The sequence below is a fragment of the Vigna umbellata genome, chromosome 6 (genome assembly GCF_029865625.1).
Source record: "Vigna umbellata cultivar VRB3 chromosome 6, Vumbellata_1.0, whole genome shotgun sequence".
Taxonomy (NCBI): domain Eukaryota; kingdom Viridiplantae; phylum Streptophyta; class Magnoliopsida; order Fabales; family Fabaceae; genus Vigna; species Vigna umbellata.
In genome coordinates this window covers 18,225,798-18,248,063 of record NC_142170.1, presented here as the reverse complement: position 1 = coordinate 18,248,063, position 22,266 = coordinate 18,225,798, and the positions used below count along the sequence as shown (strand labels likewise).

The 22,266-nt window shown below is 36.1% G+C and overlaps 1 protein-coding gene across 2 annotated transcripts in view; it reads left to right on the top strand.

The window, feature by feature from the left end:
- The first annotated feature begins 11,566 nt into the window (after positions 1-11,566).
- Positions 11,567-22,266, top strand: part of LOC148196876 (SAC3 family protein C-like) — a 29,417-nt gene continuing 18,717 nt past the window's right edge. For both annotated transcript variants that reach the window (XM_088093154.1, XM_088093153.1), the window contains exons 1-2: positions 11,567-11,853; positions 19,270-19,370. In XM_088093154.1, the coding sequence (XP_087949280.1) occupies positions 11,622-11,853; positions 19,270-19,370 (333 nt within the window). In that variant the 5' untranslated portion in view covers positions 11,567-11,621. The remainder of the gene's footprint in view (positions 11,854-19,269; positions 19,371-22,266) is intronic.

Below are 22,266 nucleotides of genomic sequence, written 5' to 3'. Positions count from 1 at the left end.
TTTATAGCACTTGTGTTATCACATTTCAAAGGTGTATGATTTAAAAGAATACCATAGTCTTCTAGTTGACTTTTGATCTAAAGAGACTGAGCACAACAACTTCCTGTTGCAATGCACTCGGCTTCTGTTGTGGACAATGTCACACAGGCCTGTTTCTTTGAATGCCAAACACTAGAGAACAACCTAGAAGATGACATGTGGCACTAGTGCTCTTCCTATCTAGTTTACACCCACTAAAGTCAGAATCACTATATCCTTCTAGAAAAATATTTGATCCACTAGGGTACCATAATCTAAGATTCTTGGTTCCCTTTAGGTATTTTAAAATTCTATTTACAGTAGTAAGGTGTGACTCTTTTGAATTGGATTGAAACCTAGCATATAGGCAAACACTGTGCACAATGTCTGGTCGACTAGTAGTAAGGTATAATAAGGATGCAATCATACCTCTATATAGCTTTTGATCCACAAAATTACCTTTCTCATTCAAGTCAAGATAACAGTTTGTTGCCATTGGTGTGGCTGCTTCCTTGCACTCGAACATCTTGTACTTCTTGAGTAGACCTATGCAGTACTTAGATTGATGGATGAAGATGCCACTTTCATCTTGTTTGACTTGTAGTCCAAGAAAGTAGGTCAGTTCTCCATCATGGACATTTCAAATTCATCTTGCATAGTCTTTGAAAATTACTTGCAAAGAAGTTGATTAGTAGAACCAAAGATAATATCATCTACATATATTTGCACATACAAATGGTCCTTTCTATATTTTTTAATAAATAGAGTTGAGTCAACTTTACCCCTTAGGAAACCCTTTTTTATTAGGAATTCACTCAATCTCTCATACCAGGACCTTGGTGTCTGCTTTAATCCATACAATGCCTTCCTCAGCTTGAAAACATGATCTGGAAACTCATAATCTTGAAAATCAGGGGGTTGTTCAATAAACACCTCTTCTTTGATATAACCATTTAGGAATGCAGTCTTCACATCCATTTGATACAACTTGAACTTCATCATTGATGCAATAGCAAGGAGAATTATGATGGCTTCTAATCTAGTTATAGGAGCATATTATTCATCCTAATCGATTCCTTCCTCCTAACAGTAGCCTTTTGCTACCAATCTGGCTTTGTTCTTCACAATCTCTCCAGAGTCATTCATCTTATTTCGGAATACCCATTTAGCACCAATGACTTTATGTGTGTCTTCCCTTGGAAAAAGTTCCAAAACATTATTCCTCTTGAATTGATTCAGCTCCTCTTGCATTTCCATGAATCAGTTCTCGTCTTTCAGTGCAGTATCTATGTTTTTAAGCTCAATCTGAGATACATAAGTGATAAACAAATTTTTAATCCCCGAAAACGGAGTCAAAAACTTGTTAATACATCGGCAAGTGTACCGAATCGTATCAAGTAATAATAAATAGTAAGACCAAGTATCGTTTCCCAAGAGACTCACGACACTAAAAAGTTATGTGATTACTCAACTAATTAAGACTCTAAAGAAAAAATTTGGGGGTTTTTGAATGCAAATCAATAAAATAAACATGAATGCAATTTGATCAATTGAGGCTAAACACAATCATGAATGGATGAAGTTGATGATATTGTTGTTGGGTTTAGATTTCACCTAATTTACTCTCATGCATATATGAATTCATCTTTCTTCATTAATGTTAATGTCACTTTCTAATTTACCTTAAACCCGATGTCTCGGTGAAGAAAGCCTAATCATAATCACTAGTTCACAATGTCTTGTCTCCCTAGCAATTAATCATGCATTACATTCACACAGAAGCTTAAAGGCAATTGATCCTCCTATTCCTATGTCTAGGTAATATTGCTTCCGGGAGAATTTCCCCAGTTCTAGATTTCCCCGTATGTGTCCATATCGATAAAATCAAAGATCATGCAATTGAATGAGTTAAACAAAGCATGCAAAGAGTAAAGAGGAAAAACCCTAACAAATAATGAAGTAAAACATATATAATCAACAATAAATTCAATACATGAGAGTTTCAAAAGATTACATCGGTTCCCCAACAACAATGGAGGTTTAGTTCACCATAGACATGGTGAAACTAGATGAAAAACAATGAAAGAGTGAAAGATAAAACCCTATAATTTGAAGAGTGGAGCTTCTGCATCCAAAATCCGCCTCCAAGGGGAAGAAAGTGTGATTTTGCTTCGTTCTGGTCAAAGATGTCTAACCTAGGTCGACTAAAGCCTTATATAGCTTCCTAAAAATTACAGAAAAGTGGCCCAAGGCCCATAAAAATGGCACTCAACGGTAATTACCACTCAGCGGTGAGTGTGATTCTTCTAATTGACGCTCAGTTGTAGTTTTTCCCCTTAGCGGTGACTGCGGGTCTTCAAAGTGCCACTCAGCGGTAAAAGTGGCGTTAAGCGGTACTTGCGGCTCTTCTTTTATGCACTTTTTCTTCCTTTTCTGATTCCAACTTATGGCTACTTCACTTCTTCCATTCAATTCATCTTAGAACTGCAAAAACCAGGAAAACCAAACATAAAACCCATCCAACTCTCTTATTTTCAAAACATAAGCAAAAGCATGATTACAAGCTAGTTTCTAAGTCATAAAGGTTGTCTTTAAGGTCCAAATAAGTCTAAAAATAACAGTTTTTCAACTATTATCAATAAGAAACGTTCATACATAATTGGTTGAGTTTTCTATGGGTTGATATGCCTCTAAAAATATCACCAACGATGTTACTAGTTAAAACATTTCGTGGAGTCTTCTATTCCTTTACTGGCTTAGTTATAGGAGGATCTATAGTCACCTCTGGACTCTGATTTTCCTGGATCTCTTCACTCTCTTACTCTTCTCGTGTAGAATCACCTACATCTACATACTTTCTAGGATGCATTTTATCAGTAGCATTTTCAATATACTCATCAAATGCAACATGTACAAACTCTTCTACACATAAAGTTCTTTTATTGTATACTCTATAAGCCTTACTAGATGGTGAATATCCAATGAAAATGCCCTCATCAGCTTTTGAGTCGAATTTACCAAGACTATCTTGACCATTATTGACCACAAAACACTTATTGTCGAAGACTTTCAAATGTGTAATGGTTGGCTTTCTTCCCTTGAGCAGTTCATATGGAGTGAGCTATAGTATCGGTCTAATGATCGTCTTGTTGAGAACATAGCATGCTGTGCTAACAGCGTCTGCCCAGAAATATTGTGGCAGGTCCCTTTCATTCAACACTGTTTATGCTAGGTCTTCCAAAGCTCTATTCTTTCTCTCCACCATGCCATTTTGTTGAGGAGTTCTGGGAGCTGAGAAGTTGTGAGATATTCCCATTTTGGCACAATAATTGTCATAGCATTCATTCTGGAATTCCCTTCATGATCACTCTTGATAGACTTAATTTTTAAATCCATTTCATTTTGTATCTTTGTTGCGAACTTCTTGAATAACCTGAAAGTGTCACTTTTGACAGCAAGAAAAAAAGTTCAGGTATATTTAGAGAAGTCATCTACAATTACCAATCCATAAAGATTCCCTCCAAGGCTTTTGATTCTAGAGGGAACAAACAAATCCATGTGAAGTAGTTCAAGAGGTCTACTGGTAGACATTTCCCTCTTGGTTCTAAAAGATGTTTTTGTTTGTTTCCCCTTTGACAAGCATCACAAAGCCTATCAAAGACACATTTTATGTTTGGCAATCCGACTACAAGGTGTTTAGAAACAAGTTTATTTAACTGTGCCATATGAATGTGAGCTAGCCTTTTATGCCATAACCAAGCATCATCATCTTTGGACAACAAGTAAATAACCGATTTAAAAGATGTTTTCCTTAAGTCAATCATATAGATATTATTACACCTTCTTTTCAATCAACTAAAGTTCATTTATTGCACCATTACAGATAATACAATGATTAGGTTCAAAAGTGATTTTCAGACCTTTATCACAGAGTTGGCTTATACTAAGAAGATTATGTTTTAAGCCTTCAACAAGCAACACATTTTAAATTATACAACAAGGCTTTACAGAGACCACCTCTCAAGTGTAACCACCTCTCTAACTCACTAATATAATATAGCTAACAACAAAACCCTGCAGCAAGAACAATCCTCTTCTATAGTCGCCCTTTGACGCACCTCTCAAAGTACAAATAACTCCACGCTCTTCTTCCATGCCGCACGCACAGGGAATTACACAATCCAAGATTGCTAAAAACAAAATCTGATTAGTGAAGAGTACACCTTAGTAGTGCAGTAGTTGATCAGCAATGAAAACCCAAATTTGTTCTTCAGGTGTAATCGATTAAGTACAACACTTAGGAATTTTGAAAACATTTTCAACACAAAACTCATCAAAGCACAATCCAGAAAGATGTATTGCAAAGGCACGAGTTTTAATCGATTATACACATAATGTAATTGGTTAAAAGTTGTAGCTTGCATACAATAGATGTTAACACATGTATAATCACAGTAAGTATGCACATCAACCAGTTCATACAAAATGTGTTGCAATCAAGGAAACATATGTATTGTCATCATCAAAAGCAACTACATGTGTTGTCATCATCAAAACAAAAACCATATAAGGAGTTGGGTTTAGCATTCATGATATTGCTCCCCCTATCAGCAATGATGGTCATAGTATTGGAGATGCTTCAGATGATGTTGTGTTGATAATGTTGTTACTATAATGGTTATAGTATGTAGTTAGCATAGGTGTTAATGAGTGGATAGACCAAGGATCTATTTGTGAGATGTTAGTAATGACATCAAGGGTCAAGTAATCAAGGATCGAGGATCGAGAATTGAGTAATTCATATTGATTAAGTTGTCATGCTAGAGGATTAGGAATATTATTGTTATTACAATTAGGTATGAGTTGGTTTATGGTTGATATATTCAGTGTGTTTATATCTTATTATTATTATAATTGTTTTTTCGGTAGTTTACCGTATACGTGTTTGTGTTTGTGTGTTGTGAATGAAATTATTGGCGATGATCGTATAATGTATTATACGTTAGCAAATGGTGTTGTAGATGGTGCTGGGGAAGGATAGATTCGAGAGATATTTTGTTAAATTTAAGACAATGTAGTTGTCGTTATTTCCATTATTTTGAATAATGTAATTGGACAAGTATTTTGGAACCCATATAGTTTGAATAAATTATGCATGTTTAATGTTAAGATTTTGAAAAATACGTTTTCATGTTATGATAGAAAATTGAAGTTTCTGATTTTTGAATATCTCGTGACACCCTAAAATTTGAGGCATTACACAACCTTCTTGAAAAAAGAATGGCATTGAGCTTTAGGATCGTTGCTGAGTGCCACCTTTTACAAAAGGTTTAGTGTTGGGTGCTTGGATTGTCACTCAGCGCCACCTTCTACAAAAAACCTAAAGTTGGGTTTCACTTCTAAGTGCCACTATACATGTTTGAGTTTATGTTATTCCATGACTATTTGAAATGAATTTACAATGTATGTCTAAGTGTGTATGGTGTCGATTCAAGTATGAAATGGTTGTGATTGTAAGACCTGAGAAAATGTAGAGTTTATAAATAAGATTTGAGTATGTTTTATTAAAATCTTCATGAGTTCACAAGGTGTTGTGTAGCTTAGTTGGTGTGCAAGTCTTGAACAAAATATAAAATTCTATGTTATTTATTTATTTTGTGGATATAAGTGTAACACGTGTTATTGTATGATTGTTAAATTTATGATGTTCTATATCTTCAATGTGATGTGTTGACTTGTTAATAGAGATGTGTGTTTAGGATTGAATGAATGTGAGTTCAAATCTTAGGGACATAAATTTATGATAAAGGAGAAAATATTTTTAGAAGATAGCATAAACATACATATGTGATTGATTGATCTTCAATCTTAAAGTTTTATAATTGATTAAGGTACGAGAATCTCACCTTCTATGTTTTTCTTTAATTATTTAATTGTTAGTATGTTAGTGAATGGGTTGAATGGTGATTGGATACTTCTATTTTGTTTGAATGATTCTTGAAATTTATTTTGGCTTTTGTAACCATGAAAGAAAAAATTGAGTTTGGAACCAATAAATATTAGTTTAGTTTTTAAGAACGTAAATATGTAACAGGAGTTTAAATAAAGATGAAAACATGGTGATTGTAAGTTGATAATGTAATTAATGGGTTAACTTTAATTAAATTTGGAAAGAGAAAATCGGAAGAGAAGATAGCAGTAGCAAGAGTAAGGTTTTCCATTTGATTATAATTAGAATTATAATTTCGAATAAGGTAAAAATTAAGGTTTCCTTTTAAATGTTAATTAAAATTAATTAGGGGTTGCTATATAAAGTAAGGATTTTGATTTTCCTGTTAACGTTAATTAAAATAATTTGGGATTGTTAATTTCTGTTATAAGTGATAAATTTTAATTATTTCTCTAATTCTAATCGGAGAATTTAATTAAACCAATTTAATCCTAATTACTCTAGTAAAATCCCAAATGTTGATTCATCCCAATACCCTAATCTAAAGCCTTGTTTCCTCAATTTTGTTTGCCTTCCTCTTCTTCGCGGAAACCCCAACTTGAGGCAGCTTAAGGACTCTTTGAGCTCCCGCAAAAGGATTGCTAGGGCAGCATTTATTCTTCCCCATTTTTGTTTTCGGGTTCGCGTACAACCCCAGCCCTAGGGAAAACTCTCCTTGTGTGCAAGGAATATTGGGGTTCTCTTCGTTCTCTGTTCCGGTTCGCGGGCGAAGTGGTCATGACCGTAGCATTTATAGCGACTATGCAGCACAGGGGGTTCTGTTCTCGCATTTCTCTTGACTCGCGATTGGTTTTTTCGTCGTTTTCTTTTTACAGGAACGCTTCTTCTTTCCAAAATTCCTTCTGGTTTTGTGTTTTCGCTAGAGGGAAAACACTAATTTCATTCAAAATCGTGACCTTGGGGTTTTATTCCGAACTGGGTTTTTGATTCCGTGATTTGGGCTAGGGTTTAATTTAGGATACTCCGTGCTTGTAATTTGATTTTCTATTTGGGGGGTTAGGTTTTCGAATTGAGATTTGGGTTTTTGATTCGCATTTTGGGTTCTGTTTCTCGTGATTCCGGGTTCTCAGTTGTGGTTGATGGTGGTGGCGTTAATGGAGATGCTGGTGGGTGCGGCCATGGGTCACGGTGGCTGGCGATGGCGGCAGCACCTTGTTTAGCTTGATGGTAGTAGAGATCTTAATCGTGGAGTCCCTTGGTTTGAGTTGGATTTGTTGGGTATAAGACCCATTAATGGGCATATTTGAAATTTGTAACAACAAAGAACAAAAATTATAAGAGTGTTTACAACTTTTTTAAAAAAATTATTTTAACTTTAATAAAAATATTTTTATTTTATTCTCTTTCGTTTTTATAATAGTTTATTAAAAAATAAAAATAAAAGTAATTCAAATAATAATAATAAAAATAAAAATAATATTTATTTGATTGATGGTGGGTTTTTGATTCGCATTTTGGGTTCTATTTTATTATAAATCTAATTATAATTTATAATTTAAAAATATTAATTGCCTTATTTACTATACTATAACTTATATATTTAAATTGACTTATTATATATATATATATATATATATATATATATATATATATATATATATATATATTAACAAATGTTAAATTTAATTTTCAAAATAAAAATAAAAACTGATTTAAAATTTAGAATACCTTTTAAGTTTCCTAAAATATTAAATATGTCTCATATTACCATATTATTTTTATTTTGTAAAACTTTAGAAAAATGATATTTTAGAAATGGTGATAGTTTAAAAATAGTGACTCAATTATTTTAAGGTTTAATAGGTTCGGAGGTTCCTATATTTGCGGGTTCGTTTCACTTGGGTCCTCCAATTTTAGAAGTGATCAATTAAGTCCCTAATTTAACAAAATTGAGTCAATAATACCCTTTCCGTTAAATGCAAGGGAATCTGAATGCAAATTAAACAGGTGGCATGCTGAGGCATCATTTTATTTGCAGGTGGCAGAGTTTGAGCTTAATACGTGGCAATTTCTGCAATTTTTAATTTGCATTCAGATTCCCTTGCATTTAACGAAAAGGGTATTATTGACTCAATTTTGTTAAATTAGGGACCTAATTGATCACTTTTAAAATTGGAGGACCCAAGTGAAACGAACCCGCAAATATAGGGACCTCCGAACCTATTAAACCTTATTTTAATGTTAAATGGTTTTATCATAAATAGTTTTGTTATAAAAGAGTTTCATTATTTTAAAACGTATCATCTTTATACAAACCACTTTTCTAGAGTTTCTATCTTCTCTCTACGAATTCTAAGTCTTAAGTCATCTCTTTAACGATCAGGAGGTGTCTAGACGATCATGGCGTCAAGGTCTACAAGTACATCCGATCAATTTTTGTTTTAGAGCAAGTAAGTGTTTACTCGTTTTTCTGTCCTCTTTGCTTTGGTGAATGATCATGCACAAAACTGTTATGCATGTATCATTGGTTATCTTTTCTTGCTCTTGGTGAATTTAGAGTTCTAAGAACTCTGTCTGTTTCAATTTCGGTGCCTCGTAGGTCTGTTTAGGAATTTCTTGCGTTTCAAGCGATCGATGGGACGCTTCCTTGGGTTGAACTATTATTTTGAGTTAAGGGAAGCTAGACCTTGTCTTAATTTGTGTTTGTGTTATAAATTTTGGTATCATTATAAGTTATAGACAATTTTGAGAAATTGATATGATTGTGTATGTTATGTATGTCTCATGGATGATTTTAATAGTATGATGTTGTGTATATTTGGTATGTGATTGTGATTCTTGATAATGTCATGATTGAGTGTGATAATGATGTTTTACTGTTGCAAACTGAATTTAGAGTAGTGGTGAGGTGAAAGGGTTAAGTTCCTAAGTTTTAAGTCTAAAAAGTTGAGTTTTGATGAGTGAACTTGAGAAACAGGTATGAGAGTCAGAAGGTAACTGATTTTAGCATTGTTTTGTGGTTAATTGGGACTTGTTAGAAGTGTTGGATGATTGAAAATTGATTTGTAGCAAAGAGGGGGATTCATAGTTGAAACTTTCAAGTGTTTTTGGTGTAAAAAGGGGGTTTTGAGTAGTGAGATTTTGAAATAAGTGGTGTAAATTGTTTTGAAGAATTTAAAACATGTTTTGAGACCCATTAGGACTTGTCTAGAGCTTCATATCAGAAAAATCTATCATGGAAGTGTTAATTGCTTCATAGGATGAGTTTCTAGTCCATTTTTGAGGTTTTAAGTGTTGTAAATTGAAAGTATGAGGACTGGGATGAAACTGAGGTGTTGGGGTGTACTAGCAAGTGTATTTGGACCTAGTTTATTAAAAATTACAGAAAATAGGCCCAAGCCCAATTAAATGCCTCTCAGCGACACTTTTGCCGCTCAACGGTAAGTGTGTTTCTTCAGAATGACGCTCAACTGCACTTTTGGCCCTCAGGGATGACTGCAGTGCTTCAAAACGCCGCTCAACGGTAAAAGTGGCGCTGAGCGGTGAATGCGACTCTTCTTTTGTGCACTTTTACTTCCTTTCCTGAGTCCAGCTCCTTACTACTTCAACTTCTTTCATCTAATCCATCTTAATTCCTGTCAAAACAAGGAAAACCAAGCATAAAACCCATCAAACTCTCTTATTTCCAAAACTTAAGCAAAATCATGATTTCAAGCTAGTTTCTAAGTCATAGATGTTGTTTTAATGTCAAAATTAAGTATAAAAATAACGACTTTTCAACTGTTATCAACAACTCAGCAAATTTTGGTTTTTTTCAATTTTTAATCTCAAATTTGGGATTCCAGTTATTGGTTTTTGACGTTCCTTAGGTCGTCTAGGGGTTTTGGATCCTTCCGGAGCTGTTGGTGAGGTTTTCAGAGCTGTTTTCCTGAAGTAAAAATGAGTATCACCATGAAGAAATTATGTTTTTTTGGGTGATGTCTAATGACTTGTATGAGTGTTTCTATTTCTTTAATGTATGATCAACATTGTCATGTATTGGTGGGTTATTCAAATGTGAAAGTGTATGGACATATGTATGATTTTAAATGGTTTTCAAGGTTGATAAAAGAGAATTCTAAGGAGCAATATCTTATTAGGGAATTCATGTGTATAAATAGTATAAAATTGTAAGAAGCCGATATGGGGTTATCCTGACACTCTAGTGATCATCCATGCTCAATTAGAGAATGATGAGTCATGTCCTGAGAGGAGCAGGAGGTTCTAGCCTGGGAGCCTTTCTTCATGGTGGAAAAGGGCATTTTAAGGACTAAGCTTGTGTGGCAGCTTTGAGTGAATCAGCTGTTCCACCACACAGGTGTAGAACTTTCCATGGCTTGACATTTATACTATATTGTAAAGGGTTTGGCCAAGTTCGAGTTAGTGGTGTGAAATGGAAAGATGTTTTGATATTTGTGAATGGTGAACGATGTTCTACTAATTGTGTGATTGATAGTTTATGTTGAAATTTATTTTTCCATGTTAAATTGTTTTATCATTAGCTTACCCTTACTTTTGTTTTTGTTTGTCTGTGTGTTTTCTGTTTTGCAATGATCACCTTGATGTGTGTAAGCTTAGGGAAGACATCTTTCCAGTTGTCTCAACATAAAGGTTGGTGGTGAAGCAATAATATAGTTGTCTCTTTTGCTTTTCAAATGTAGATTTTTCTTCTCTTGAAATCTCAAATTTGTTGTAAGTTATCTTCTTTGTAACTCTTATTTTAATGATTTTAAATTACTAAAATGGGTATTTCACTAAAACTTGAACATTTTTTTAGTTCATTATTACTAATAGCAATGAAAAAGTTATACAAATATAAATCGTAACTTATTATTAATAATATATTTAATAAAAAAACCATCCATATATTCGAATTCATATATTAAAAATGTTTACCCATCAATTTTCTTTTATTTTAGTTAACAAGAACCTGAGAAACACCTTATATTTTACAGGAAGAAAAATAATATGATTTTTTAAAATTTATGATCAATAAATTTATGAAAATAAGTCATTAACTAAGTCAAATAATGATCAATAAATTTTTTAACTAGTCATTAACTAAGTCAAATAATGAAAAGTATTATTTAAAATAAATAAATAAAATATTATAAAATAATTAAATATTCAATATATGCCATTAAAACAATAAACGATCTAAATTATTAAATAAACATATTCTTGAAGTTCCTTAAAAAAAAGAACTCCCATAACTGAATACAAGAAACGATCTAAATTTATTAAATAAATGTTTCTGCAAACACTTTTAATAACTTGCAGAAAGAGTAATTCATAACTTTATAAGCTAATTTGTAAAAAATATAATTTATTTATATATATAATTTATTTATATTTTTTAACTGTGTAATTTAATTTAATTTATAAAAAATTCAATTTCAGCTTTTCTTAATTTTTTTCTTTTATGAAAATATTTAAAGTTAAATATCAATAATATACATTGACCTTTGTTAGTAAACATAAAGAGAAAATTAAAATCATTTTCAGAAAAATATAAATTTAATACTTTTTCAACTCAAATAGAGCTTAAAACCAAGTCAAAGTAAAAATGAGGAAAAGGAGAGTGAAGCCGTGAAGAGTGCAGAAAGAGAGAGTAATGGAGGGTGGGAACGGAAACCGTGGCTCCTCTTTCTACCAATCACGTCGTGGTCGTGGTCGAGGTCACAGATTTCCTTCAAATCAATCCAAAGTTTCAAGCTTTGGTGAAAAGGGCACTTCTTCTTCCACTAGTGGCAGCAGTGCTTCCAACTCTGTTCTCAGTAACAGGCAAGAAGAGGACGCACAACCATCTTCCAATATTGTTGGAACATGTCCTTACATGTGCCCAGGTGAACATATTATTATAATAGTAACGTATCTAATGTATGAAAGTGAAATCAATTTCATGGTAGCATAGATGCAATGTTGAATTTTTCATGTGATGACGTGTCCTTTTAGAGGGGTTGGTGAAGAGTGGGGTTGTTATCAACGGCAGTCTAGTCTAATAGAAGAGGTTAGTCACCCATGATTTAATGAATCAAGGTTCAAATCTTAATGAAAGAGATGTTAACATTCAATGTCTGATGGTGTTTCAAATAGGAATGTATGTGTGGAGAGTATATATGGGAAACTAAAAGAGAGGCAATGAGTGGAATTGTTGTTAATGTAGAGATATCCTTTTGCAGTTAGTGTTAATTGAATTGCGAGGTCAATGAAGGAAATATCAATAAATGGTTTCCTTTGCGGGGTTAAACCCTTTCTGGTGTACATCGAGGTTACTAGGTCATATGGAGTTATAATGTTTGAGCTAGTGAAGGTTAAGAGTGCAGAAAAAAAATGATGCAGAATTCAAAGGTACCACTGTCGAGTGCTGATGGGAAGAAGCTATTTTTAGATGATTGTTGTGGTTGTATAGCTTTATAATTATATTGCAGTGGTGAGGTTATTCAGTTTGAAGGATACTGTTCCTCCTTCCACTCTCCGAGACGTTTTTTAAAAACAAAACTGTGACAGAGTACAGGATTCAAAGTGGACAATACTTGGGGCCGATAGTAATGTTTGTTGTCTTTGCTCATGGGTGTTAGGTTTGGACTAATTGTAAAATTGGTGAGAAAATGTAAGGGAGAAAACTATAAAAGGCTGCTATGGGTGAACTATTAAGTGTATGTTTTGGTTAATTGTTAATAGGATATTCTTTCTTTATAAGAGAGGTATGCGTAGGTATCAATATACTAGGTTCAATCCCAAATAGGTTTCTCTTGATTCTTAACAATCTGGAATTGGGTTTGTCTTTTTAAAATCTTGGTAATTTTGTTATTCCATATTTTAAATTGGAAGTGCTGTTATAATGTTCTTATATGCCTCCATTTATACCTCAAACTCGATACTTGGGCTTGTGAGTTGTGTTTTGGAGCATAAAATTATACACGTCTACCATTTCCTACCCCGTATCTGATTTCATGAAACCTCAAGGTTGTGATTTTTGTCGATCACGTCAAATTGTCGTTGTGCATCAAAACTTACTTGGCAGCAGCATTTCTCACGAGTGTCAGAGCAGCTATCCTCAGGCCTCTATGTTTCTCAGGACAATACATCTCATGGTGTTTCTTGCTTGTGGCCTTGTGGTGGTGCCTCTAACGGCCTAGAGGCAGTGTATCTTACTCGTGGCCTCGTGGTGTGCTCTTCGTGATGCATCTTCTAGCATCTCTTGTTGGGCACATTGTGGCATCTTTGAGGGCACTGCCTATGCTTCTAGGTTATGTTTTTGTGTTGGGTTGCATGACCCAATTTTATAACCCGAAACTTCAAGCCCAATTTCTTTTCCTTTAAAGCCCAAGTACTTATCATGCAGTTTTTGTGCTCTCCCCTGCCTCCTCTTCCTTATCTTCCTCTGCTGTAATCATAACTGTTGAAGACTAGAGATAAGGTTAGTTTATAATATATAAGTGAGGTAAAAAAAAATACAAGTTGTTTGCAATAGACATGAATCCATGCAGAAGGTAAAAGATCATTTAATTGACTGATATAAAATTAACCCCATAAAGAATACTTCTTCCTTGTAAAATCTTGAAATTTCGACTCTTCGTTCTCTTTAGGTGGCTCTGGTTTTTTCTCTTTTGCCTTTCCTGTCTCTTTAGAACAGTTTGCATTTGACCCAAACACAAGCTTGCCCTGAGATTGACGAGCATTACTTTGTGAGCTAGAAGTTGTAGAAGACTGCGAATTGACATTTGGAACATCAGGTTTCTTGTCCTTTGACCCTGAGGAAGAAGAAACTGGAGGAGGTGATGACAAATTTATGAACACCGAAAAACGGCGCCAAAAATTTGTTTACCCCTCGGCAAGTGTGACCGAATCATATCAAGTAATAAACTCGGTAAGACCAAGTATCATTCTCCCAAAGGACTCACGGCCTAGTTAGTTATATGATTTCTTGATTATTTAAGACTTGAGAACAAATTGTTATAAGTTTCAAAAGCAAAAGACAAAAAGTAAACATGTATGCATGTGATGATCAATGGGAAAGAAGAACACAAATACTGAACGAATTATATGGATGAGTATGTTGTTGGGGTAATCAATTTCATCTTATCCACTTTCATATATTTTAGGAATTCATCATTCTTTTCATCAATGTTAATGCCACTCTCTAAATTACCTTAAACCCGATGTCTTGGTGAAGAAAGCCTATCCTTAATTACGAGTTCATACAATTCCTAGCATCCCTAATAATTAATTCGGAAGCACAGAAGCTTAAAGGCAACCAACCCTCATATCCCTATGTCTAGGCAATACTACTTTTGGGAGAATTTTCCCGGATCTAGATTTTACCGTATGTGTCCATATCAATAAAACCAATAATCATGACATCGAATGAGTTAAAGAATGCATGCTTTGAGCAAAGAGGAAAAACCCTAACTAATGATGAAAGAAAGCATGTATCATAAATATGATGTTTAAACACAAAATTCCATATATGAGAGCTTCAAAAGATTACATTGATTCCCCAACAACAATACAAAGTTTAGTTCACCATATTCATGGTGAAACTAGATGAACAATAATGAAAGAATGGAAGAGATAGAAAAACCCTAAAAAGAGAAGAGGAGAGCCGTCATCATCTCCAATTCTACCTCCAAGGGGTGAAAAGTGTGTTTTGCGTCTTCTCCCAGCCAAAGATACAAACCCTAGGAAGTCCTAAAGCTTATATACTTATTCGAAATATTACAAAAAAGTGGGCCTAAGCCCAAAATAATGCCGCTCAGCGGCAAACTACCGCTCAGCGGTAAGTGCGTGTGTTGATTCTTCCCCTCAGCGGCATTTTCACCCCTCAGCGGAGCCAACGGGAGTTCATTAGTGCCGCTCAGCGGTAAACTGGCGCTGAGCGGTACTTGCGGCTTCTCTTCTTTTGCACCTTTTGAGTTCTTTTCTGATTCCATCTCTATCCTTCTTCACTTCTTTCATCAAATTCACCTTAAAACCTGCATAAAACACTGAAATCAAGCATAAACCTGTCCAACTCTCTTATTTCCAAAAATATAAACAAAAGCATGATTCCAAGCTAGTTTCTAAGTGTTAAAGGTTGTTTTTAGTATCAAATTTAAGCATGAAAATAATAGTTTTTCAACTGTTATCAGGAGGCTGATACTTCTAAGGTTTTCCAGTTCCCGAAAATGGGTTGAACTTGGGCTCAGTTTCGACAGGGGTATCCTCAGCAGCCGCTGGTGCCTTTCCAGTAGAATGCGGTGCAATGGGCTTTTCAGGTTCCTTGTAATCCAAGGGAGGAGCAAAGTCGACCTTGCAGTCAATCTCAATTATGCTTATGGCATTGTCAGGCTTAGTTTCTATAATATCTATGTAATATTTTTTGTTGTTGTAAGCCACCATAATGCTATCTCCAGTAGTCAAGCAGGAAAAATTCCTCAGTGTCGTTTCTAAGATAACTTTTGGATTCGAAATATCTAAGAAGTCCTTTGTGTGGGGCTGTAACTTAACATATGTCCCTTTTGGAAGTGTCACATTTTTCACTTTCTAAGAGACAAGAAGGTAGTAGGGTGTAGATGGATATTCACAGTGAAACATAAGGCAGATGGGACAATAGAAAGATATAAAGCTAGATTGGTGGCAAAAGGATATACCCAAACATATGGGATTGACTATGAGGAGACATTTGTCCCAGTGGCAAAGATGAATACAGTTCGAGTTATTCTTGCTTTGGCTGCTCATTTTGGATGGAACATACACCAGCTGGATGTGAAGAATGCCTTTCTTCATGGAAATCTAGAAGAGGAAGTGTACATGGAGATACCCCAGGCTTTGAGGTGAAAAATTAAAGAAACAAGGTATGCCTCCTGAAGAAAGCATTGTATTTAAGCAATCCCCTAGATCATGGTTTGGAAGATTTACAAAAGCAATGGTTTCCTTGGGATATAGACAAAGCCAAGGAGATCACACTCTATTCATAAAGCACTCTTCTACAGGTAAACTCATTCTATTGCTTGTCTATGTGGATGATATGATTATTGCAGGAGATGATGAAACAGAAAAATTGGCATTAAAAGATAAATTGGCAGCTCAATTTGAAATGAAAGACCTAGGAAAACTCAAATATTTTCTTGGAATAGAGGTTGCCTACTCCAAGAACGGAATTTTCATCTCCCAAAGGAAATATGTACTTGATCTCCTCAAAGAATCAGGAAAGTTGGGATGTAGAACCTCAACAGTTCCTATATAACAGAATCACAGAATTGGAAGTGAAGAAAGTGCTCCTTTAGAGAAGGCCCAGTATCAGAGATTTGCAAGAAAATTGATTTATCTATCACACACAAGACCGGATATTGCTTATGCAGTTAGTGTAGTGAGCCAATTTATGCATGATCCAAGAGAGAGAGACATGCAAGTAGTTGACAAAATTCTCCAATACTTGAAGTCAAGTCCAGGAAATGGGCTATTATTCAGAAGGGAAGACACATTGACTATGAAGATATATATTGATGCTGACTATGTAGGTTCTATTACTGACGAAAAATCTTTTTCTGGGTATTGTGTGTTTCTTGGAGATAGTTTGGTAACATGGAGAAGCAAAAAGCAAGATAGAGTATCCCGTTCTAGTGCAGAAGTTGAATTTCGAGCTCTTGCTCAAGGAATGTGTGAAGGACTCTGGATGAAAATCATTTTAGATGATCTTAAAGTCAAAGTGGAGAACCCGATGCAACTACACTGTGACAATAAGTCTGCCATGAGCATAGCCCATAATCTAGTACAGCATGATAAAACTAAACACATTGAGATTGACAGACATTTCATCAAAGATAATCTTGACAGAGGCTTTGTGATTACAACTCATGTTCCTACAGAACTTCAAATAGCACATATTTTTACAAAAGGGCTTCCTCTGGGTAGATATCAAGATCTTGTAGGCAAGTTGGGAATGATTGATATTCATTTACCAACTTGAGGGGGAGTGTTGTAATTAGAAAAGATATCTTTAGAATCTTCCTAATTAGAGAAAATAGATATATAATCTTCTATTTTATTTTGTTTACCTAGTTTCCCTATTTCCCTTTTTAGGAGAATTAGATTATTACAAATAGATGATATGAGAATGTATTTTTCATGATTGAGAATAATAAAATCAATCCTATTTTCAACTATAACTCTCATGCTTCTTTCTGCGCATCTGTTGCCCAGGCTGGATGGTCCTCCACAGTGGAAACATCGCCCCTCCTCTCGCCTTTTTATGTACTCCGGGTAGGGCAATGTCTTCACCCCCTACCTTGGGTGTTCCCCCCTGCGTTGCTGCTTACTTTGGAGCTTAGAGTACTAGGAATTCCTTCATTCTTCGATCCTTGTCCCCTGCTAGTGTTAACTGATCCCTTCGTTGACCCTTATAAGTTTTGGTCCTTGCGACCGTCCCATAACTCGTTTGGTATCTCCCCCACATCAGACCCCCTTTACTAACCATTCCGCCACTTCCTCGGGGAATTATCCCAGCCTGTTCCAGATCTCGATGTCCCTCCTGTAACCCAACAAAGAAATATCCAAGTAGCTGCTCTTCAGTCACTCTCATGGCCTGTGCCACCAGGACTTCAAACTCCTGTACGTATTCTTCGACGTTCCCCTTCTATCACACCGCCACAATCTTTTCAAAAATAATGCCTTGATTGAGTCCACTGAACCTCCGCATCAGAGCTTCTGTGAACGTTCTCCAGGATGGGTTCTTGGTTTTTTTGCTCCAAAAACGGAACCAATAACTGGCCCCTCCATCCATGCAAATAAGACAAGCTTCATTTTCTCCTTCTCTGTCTTCGCGATCCATCCCATGGGATTTGTACCCTCAAAAGTGGGTAATTCCACGTGTTTCATCCAACTGCGTTGTACTTCCCCTTTGTCGTCCTCCAAACTCTTCTGTCGCCGTTCCCGACCTGCATTAACAAAATCGCGACTGCCTTCCGAACTTCGTTCCTGGTTCCTTTTTCGTCTTCCGAGTGCGCACCCAAATGCTTGAAGTTCGTGGGTCACTGCTCTCATCTTCGTCTTAAGTTCTTCCACCGTCGACTCAATCGCAATTAGTCTTTCCTCCATTCTTGCCTTCACACGCTCCGTTCGTCCTTCCTTCCTCCTTGAATGATTTGGCAGGTCAAACCAATCTTGTTAGACTTCTTTATTCAAGAAGTCTATTCGATCTCTCCTCTCACCAAAACACACACAAACAGATTGAATGTATACGCATTATTGATATTAACAATATTGAGATGCAAGAATCACCCTATCAAGGGAGCCTCTCTCCCTCTAGTGAACGATGATCCAGTCTATACTCAAATGTACAAAAGAATACCCCCCCTTAGCAAACAAATTCTTATTTCTAGTATCACTCCCCCTGACCCCTCTACTAACTAACTAACCACCGCTCTTAGTTCCCTCCTTTCTTCTCTCATACACTTTTAATCCTCTAACAGTATCACATAGATGAGAATTTTGCAATGAAAAGGTAGACATGCAAGAATAGCTGGGATTAAGAATTTAGGTAGGAATTGGAAAGAGTAGCATCTAGTCATCTATTGAGGAAAACATTGTTGTTAGGTTTCTGGGTATGAAACCTAACTGCTCACAGCACACACTCACACAATAGCACCCAGGTAAGAAAAGAATGAAAATATGTATTCATATCAACCAATGTCATGTACAACCAGTAACTGGGAGCATAATCCCCCTCCACAGGATCAAGGTTCCTGTCTATACAATTGATATCAAAACTTGTCCTCTACCAGACCCCCCTTGCCTTCTTATAAAGGCAATCCACTTCTAACTACCCAACAACAATTAATTCCTAAACTGAACAATTAATTCCTAAACTGTTTTCTCTCTCCTGCACACCTATTACCCATTATAACCTATCATATTATATCCTATCAATTGTAGAATTGCAGCTTAGGTAAGAAGAGTTAGTTTGATGGAGGATAGCCCCATCTTATTAAGTAGAGGAAAGCCAAGAAAAGCTGTAGGAGAAATCACTAAATTTTAATGGCCTTTCCAATGACTTGGATTTTGACAAAACAAAGTGGTGGAATTTCTCTGTTGATGTATGTGGTTAACTGCACTCTGTATGCAAACGACTTTTGTTGCCAATTTTAGCTTTGTTGATTCATGGTAGTATAAAATTTTATCTATAAAAAATATTAAGACACCTTCTGTTTGTATTATTTCATTCTTTTTAATATATGTCCCGACACTTCTATTTTAAAATTTTTTCACTTTCTTCATAGAAAGAGAGAGGATCCAGCGCGAAAAACTGCGAGATTTGGCAGTTTTTGAGAGGCTAAATGGAAATCCTAGAAAATCATCCCCAGCTCTTGCTGTGAAGAAGGTATGGCCAAACTGCTCTCCTCAAGCACCATTGTGAATTTACTTTTAATCTACTTTTGACAATTATAAGTGCATTGAAGGGTAGTGTTGTGAAGAAATTTATTATACCAATATTAGCATTTCTATCAAAATTTGATTGTTCCCATAAAAAATTGTGTCAAGTTTTATATACTCAGATATCATAATTTTAAGTTCATAAGTTGTATGCTGAAACTTGCAGTGGATTTCTTTTTATGTTTACTAATATAATCCGTTATAAAGCACTAGTTGAAAATAAGACTGATTTATTATTCTCAGTCATAAAAAATACATTCTGATACCTTCTATTTGTAATAATCTAATTCTCCTAAAAAGGGAAATAGGAAAACTAGGAAAATAAAATAAAATAAAGATTATATATCTATTTCCTCTAATTAGGATGATTCTAAAGATATTATCTCAAATTACAACACTCTCTCTCAAGCTGGATCATACAAGATTGTATGAACCAAGCTTGGAATAGTCAAACTCAATTGTAAAGAACGTTAATAAACCAAATTGGACAGCAATGGACAAAAGCAAACTAGCACAATGAAACTTCAACTTCGACAACAATGGACGATGGCGAACTAGCACCATGAAGCTTCAACTTGGACAACAATGGACGAGAGAGATTTCCATAAAAAATGGATGATGACTTCCAGCAGCAAACAACAACAAACTACAAGAATAGACGAAGGGCCTCCAGTGGCGAACAACAACAAACTACAGGGACTGGATTTCCATCAATAGTGGCGAACAACTAAAAAACTTCAAGAACATGATTTCCATGAGTAACATATGGGAGGCCTTCAAAGGCTAACAACCACAAATCTGTAGGGACTTAACTACCCTAAACAAAAACAAACCTTCAGGGACTTAACTGCCCTGAACAACAACAAGCCTTCAGGAAACAACTGTCCTACAGAGGCTAACAACAATAGACCTGCAGAGACTATACTACCCTGCAGCGGCTGGAACTAAAAGGCTAACAGCCACAAACCAGTAGGGACTTAACTACCCTAAACAGCAACAAACCTTCAGGGACTTAACTGCCCTGAACAACAACAAGCCTTCAAGAAATATCTGTCTTGCAAAGGCTAACAACAACAGACCTGCAGGGACTACACTACCCTGCAGCGGCTGGAACTTTCTCCTCCTGACGATTGAACAACAGAACGTGTAGGTGGAAGAACTAGTGAGAACTTATCGGTACGAGGGACAAATCTGAATCCTATAACTTCGAAAGAGTCAATTCAGCAGGCGGTCTCAAAGAACAAATCTCAGTTAGATGTTATAACAAAGCATTGACGGTGAAGAGAGCCTTTCACATTAGTGATGGTAAAAACCAAAAAACACCAAATATCGAAGACACTTTGGAGGTCCTAAGTTCTCTACTGAACTACTCCCAAATGGTGATACTTACACTGTATCACAAAAGTACGGGCTAAACTCTAGCCCAAGAAGAAAGTTCTCTGCAGGAGTTGAAAATATTTCCCCTCACGACAAACAGCGGAAACGACGACTAATGCACTTCACAAGACACTCTTAATCTTGACCAAAGAAAATGTGGCAGCTTATTGAGGCAGCATCGACAAACTGTAGAGGTTACAACAACTGACTGCAGCAACAGGGACATTAAAGCACCTGCCAACAAGGCTGATGAATTGTTGACTGGATCATCACAGCTACAGAAATAGACTCCCCTTCATGCCACAGGCCAACGGGGACGTCACACTTGCAAGAGAGAATCAAAAAATTGTAACCAGATGGTGGAGACAAGCTTGGCCACAGGTGTCGGTGCATTCGGCGGCACAAGCGACGGAGACGTCGGCAAGAAGCACCAATCAGTGCCGCACAAGAAAGAGGAAGAAGAAACCCATTGGTGGTTGCAGAAAGCCCGTCAAGGCAGAGAATCCTTCTCAATCGAGAAGAAGATGAAGGAAGCGGGAGAAGTAGTACTAGGAGCTGGCACATCAACGACGTCAGCAGCGGAGACAAAACATTGTTGCTCGAGAGACAAAAAACAAATGAAGCTTGCGGCGAATAGTGAGAAGCAAAGAAGACGAAGATTCTGCTATGGAAGGTTAGAACAAAGTAGAGGAGGTCCGGCGAGTCAACCAGAAGCGGCGGGGTGTGATTCCGACACCGGGACAACGACACGTGACAAATACACACGAGATCTGACGAAGTGAGGAGGCGTGTGACGGCGCGTGCGGAGGTGATGAAGTTGCTCCAGCAGAGGTGTGGGATGAAGGCAGGGAAATGAAGAATTGGATCATGAGCAGTGTTGAAGATGGCTCCCGAGAGGCAGCTGGCAGCGGAATGAAGTGTGTTTTTAACAGCAGTGGCATAGTGAATTCAGTGGAGGCAGAGATGGAGGAAGAGCTCTATGGTGAGTGGATTATCTAACTCAGAATGCCTTCACTGGAAGGAAGCTAGAAGGAGAAGGAAAGCTCAATAAGAGGTGACTTTTGGCAGAGTTCTGGTTGCTGGAAAAATGCTTGAGCATAGTAAAACTCAATATATTCAAAAGTGAGCTACAAGCTTTGCTATTGAGATTTTATAGATCAATCTCAAAGCTTAAGCAAGCCTTTTACACGTTTTTTCTAGATCTGAAATGCTAACCATGTGCTAAATGTGTGGCTTCTGGAAAGCCTTATGAAACACGTGAGAAATGAGTTTACATGAGGAAAACAATTACTAATGCCACCCCATAGAAGGATAAGCACACCCCTTCTTGTGTGGAAATGTCCACTTTACCCTTCTCCATGTTTTGGCAGATTTGGAATATCTTCTTGTTCTCCAATTTTCCATCCAAAGATAGCAAATAGTACTTGACCTTGGGGAGAATATTCATCCCTCTTGTGATAGGTCCA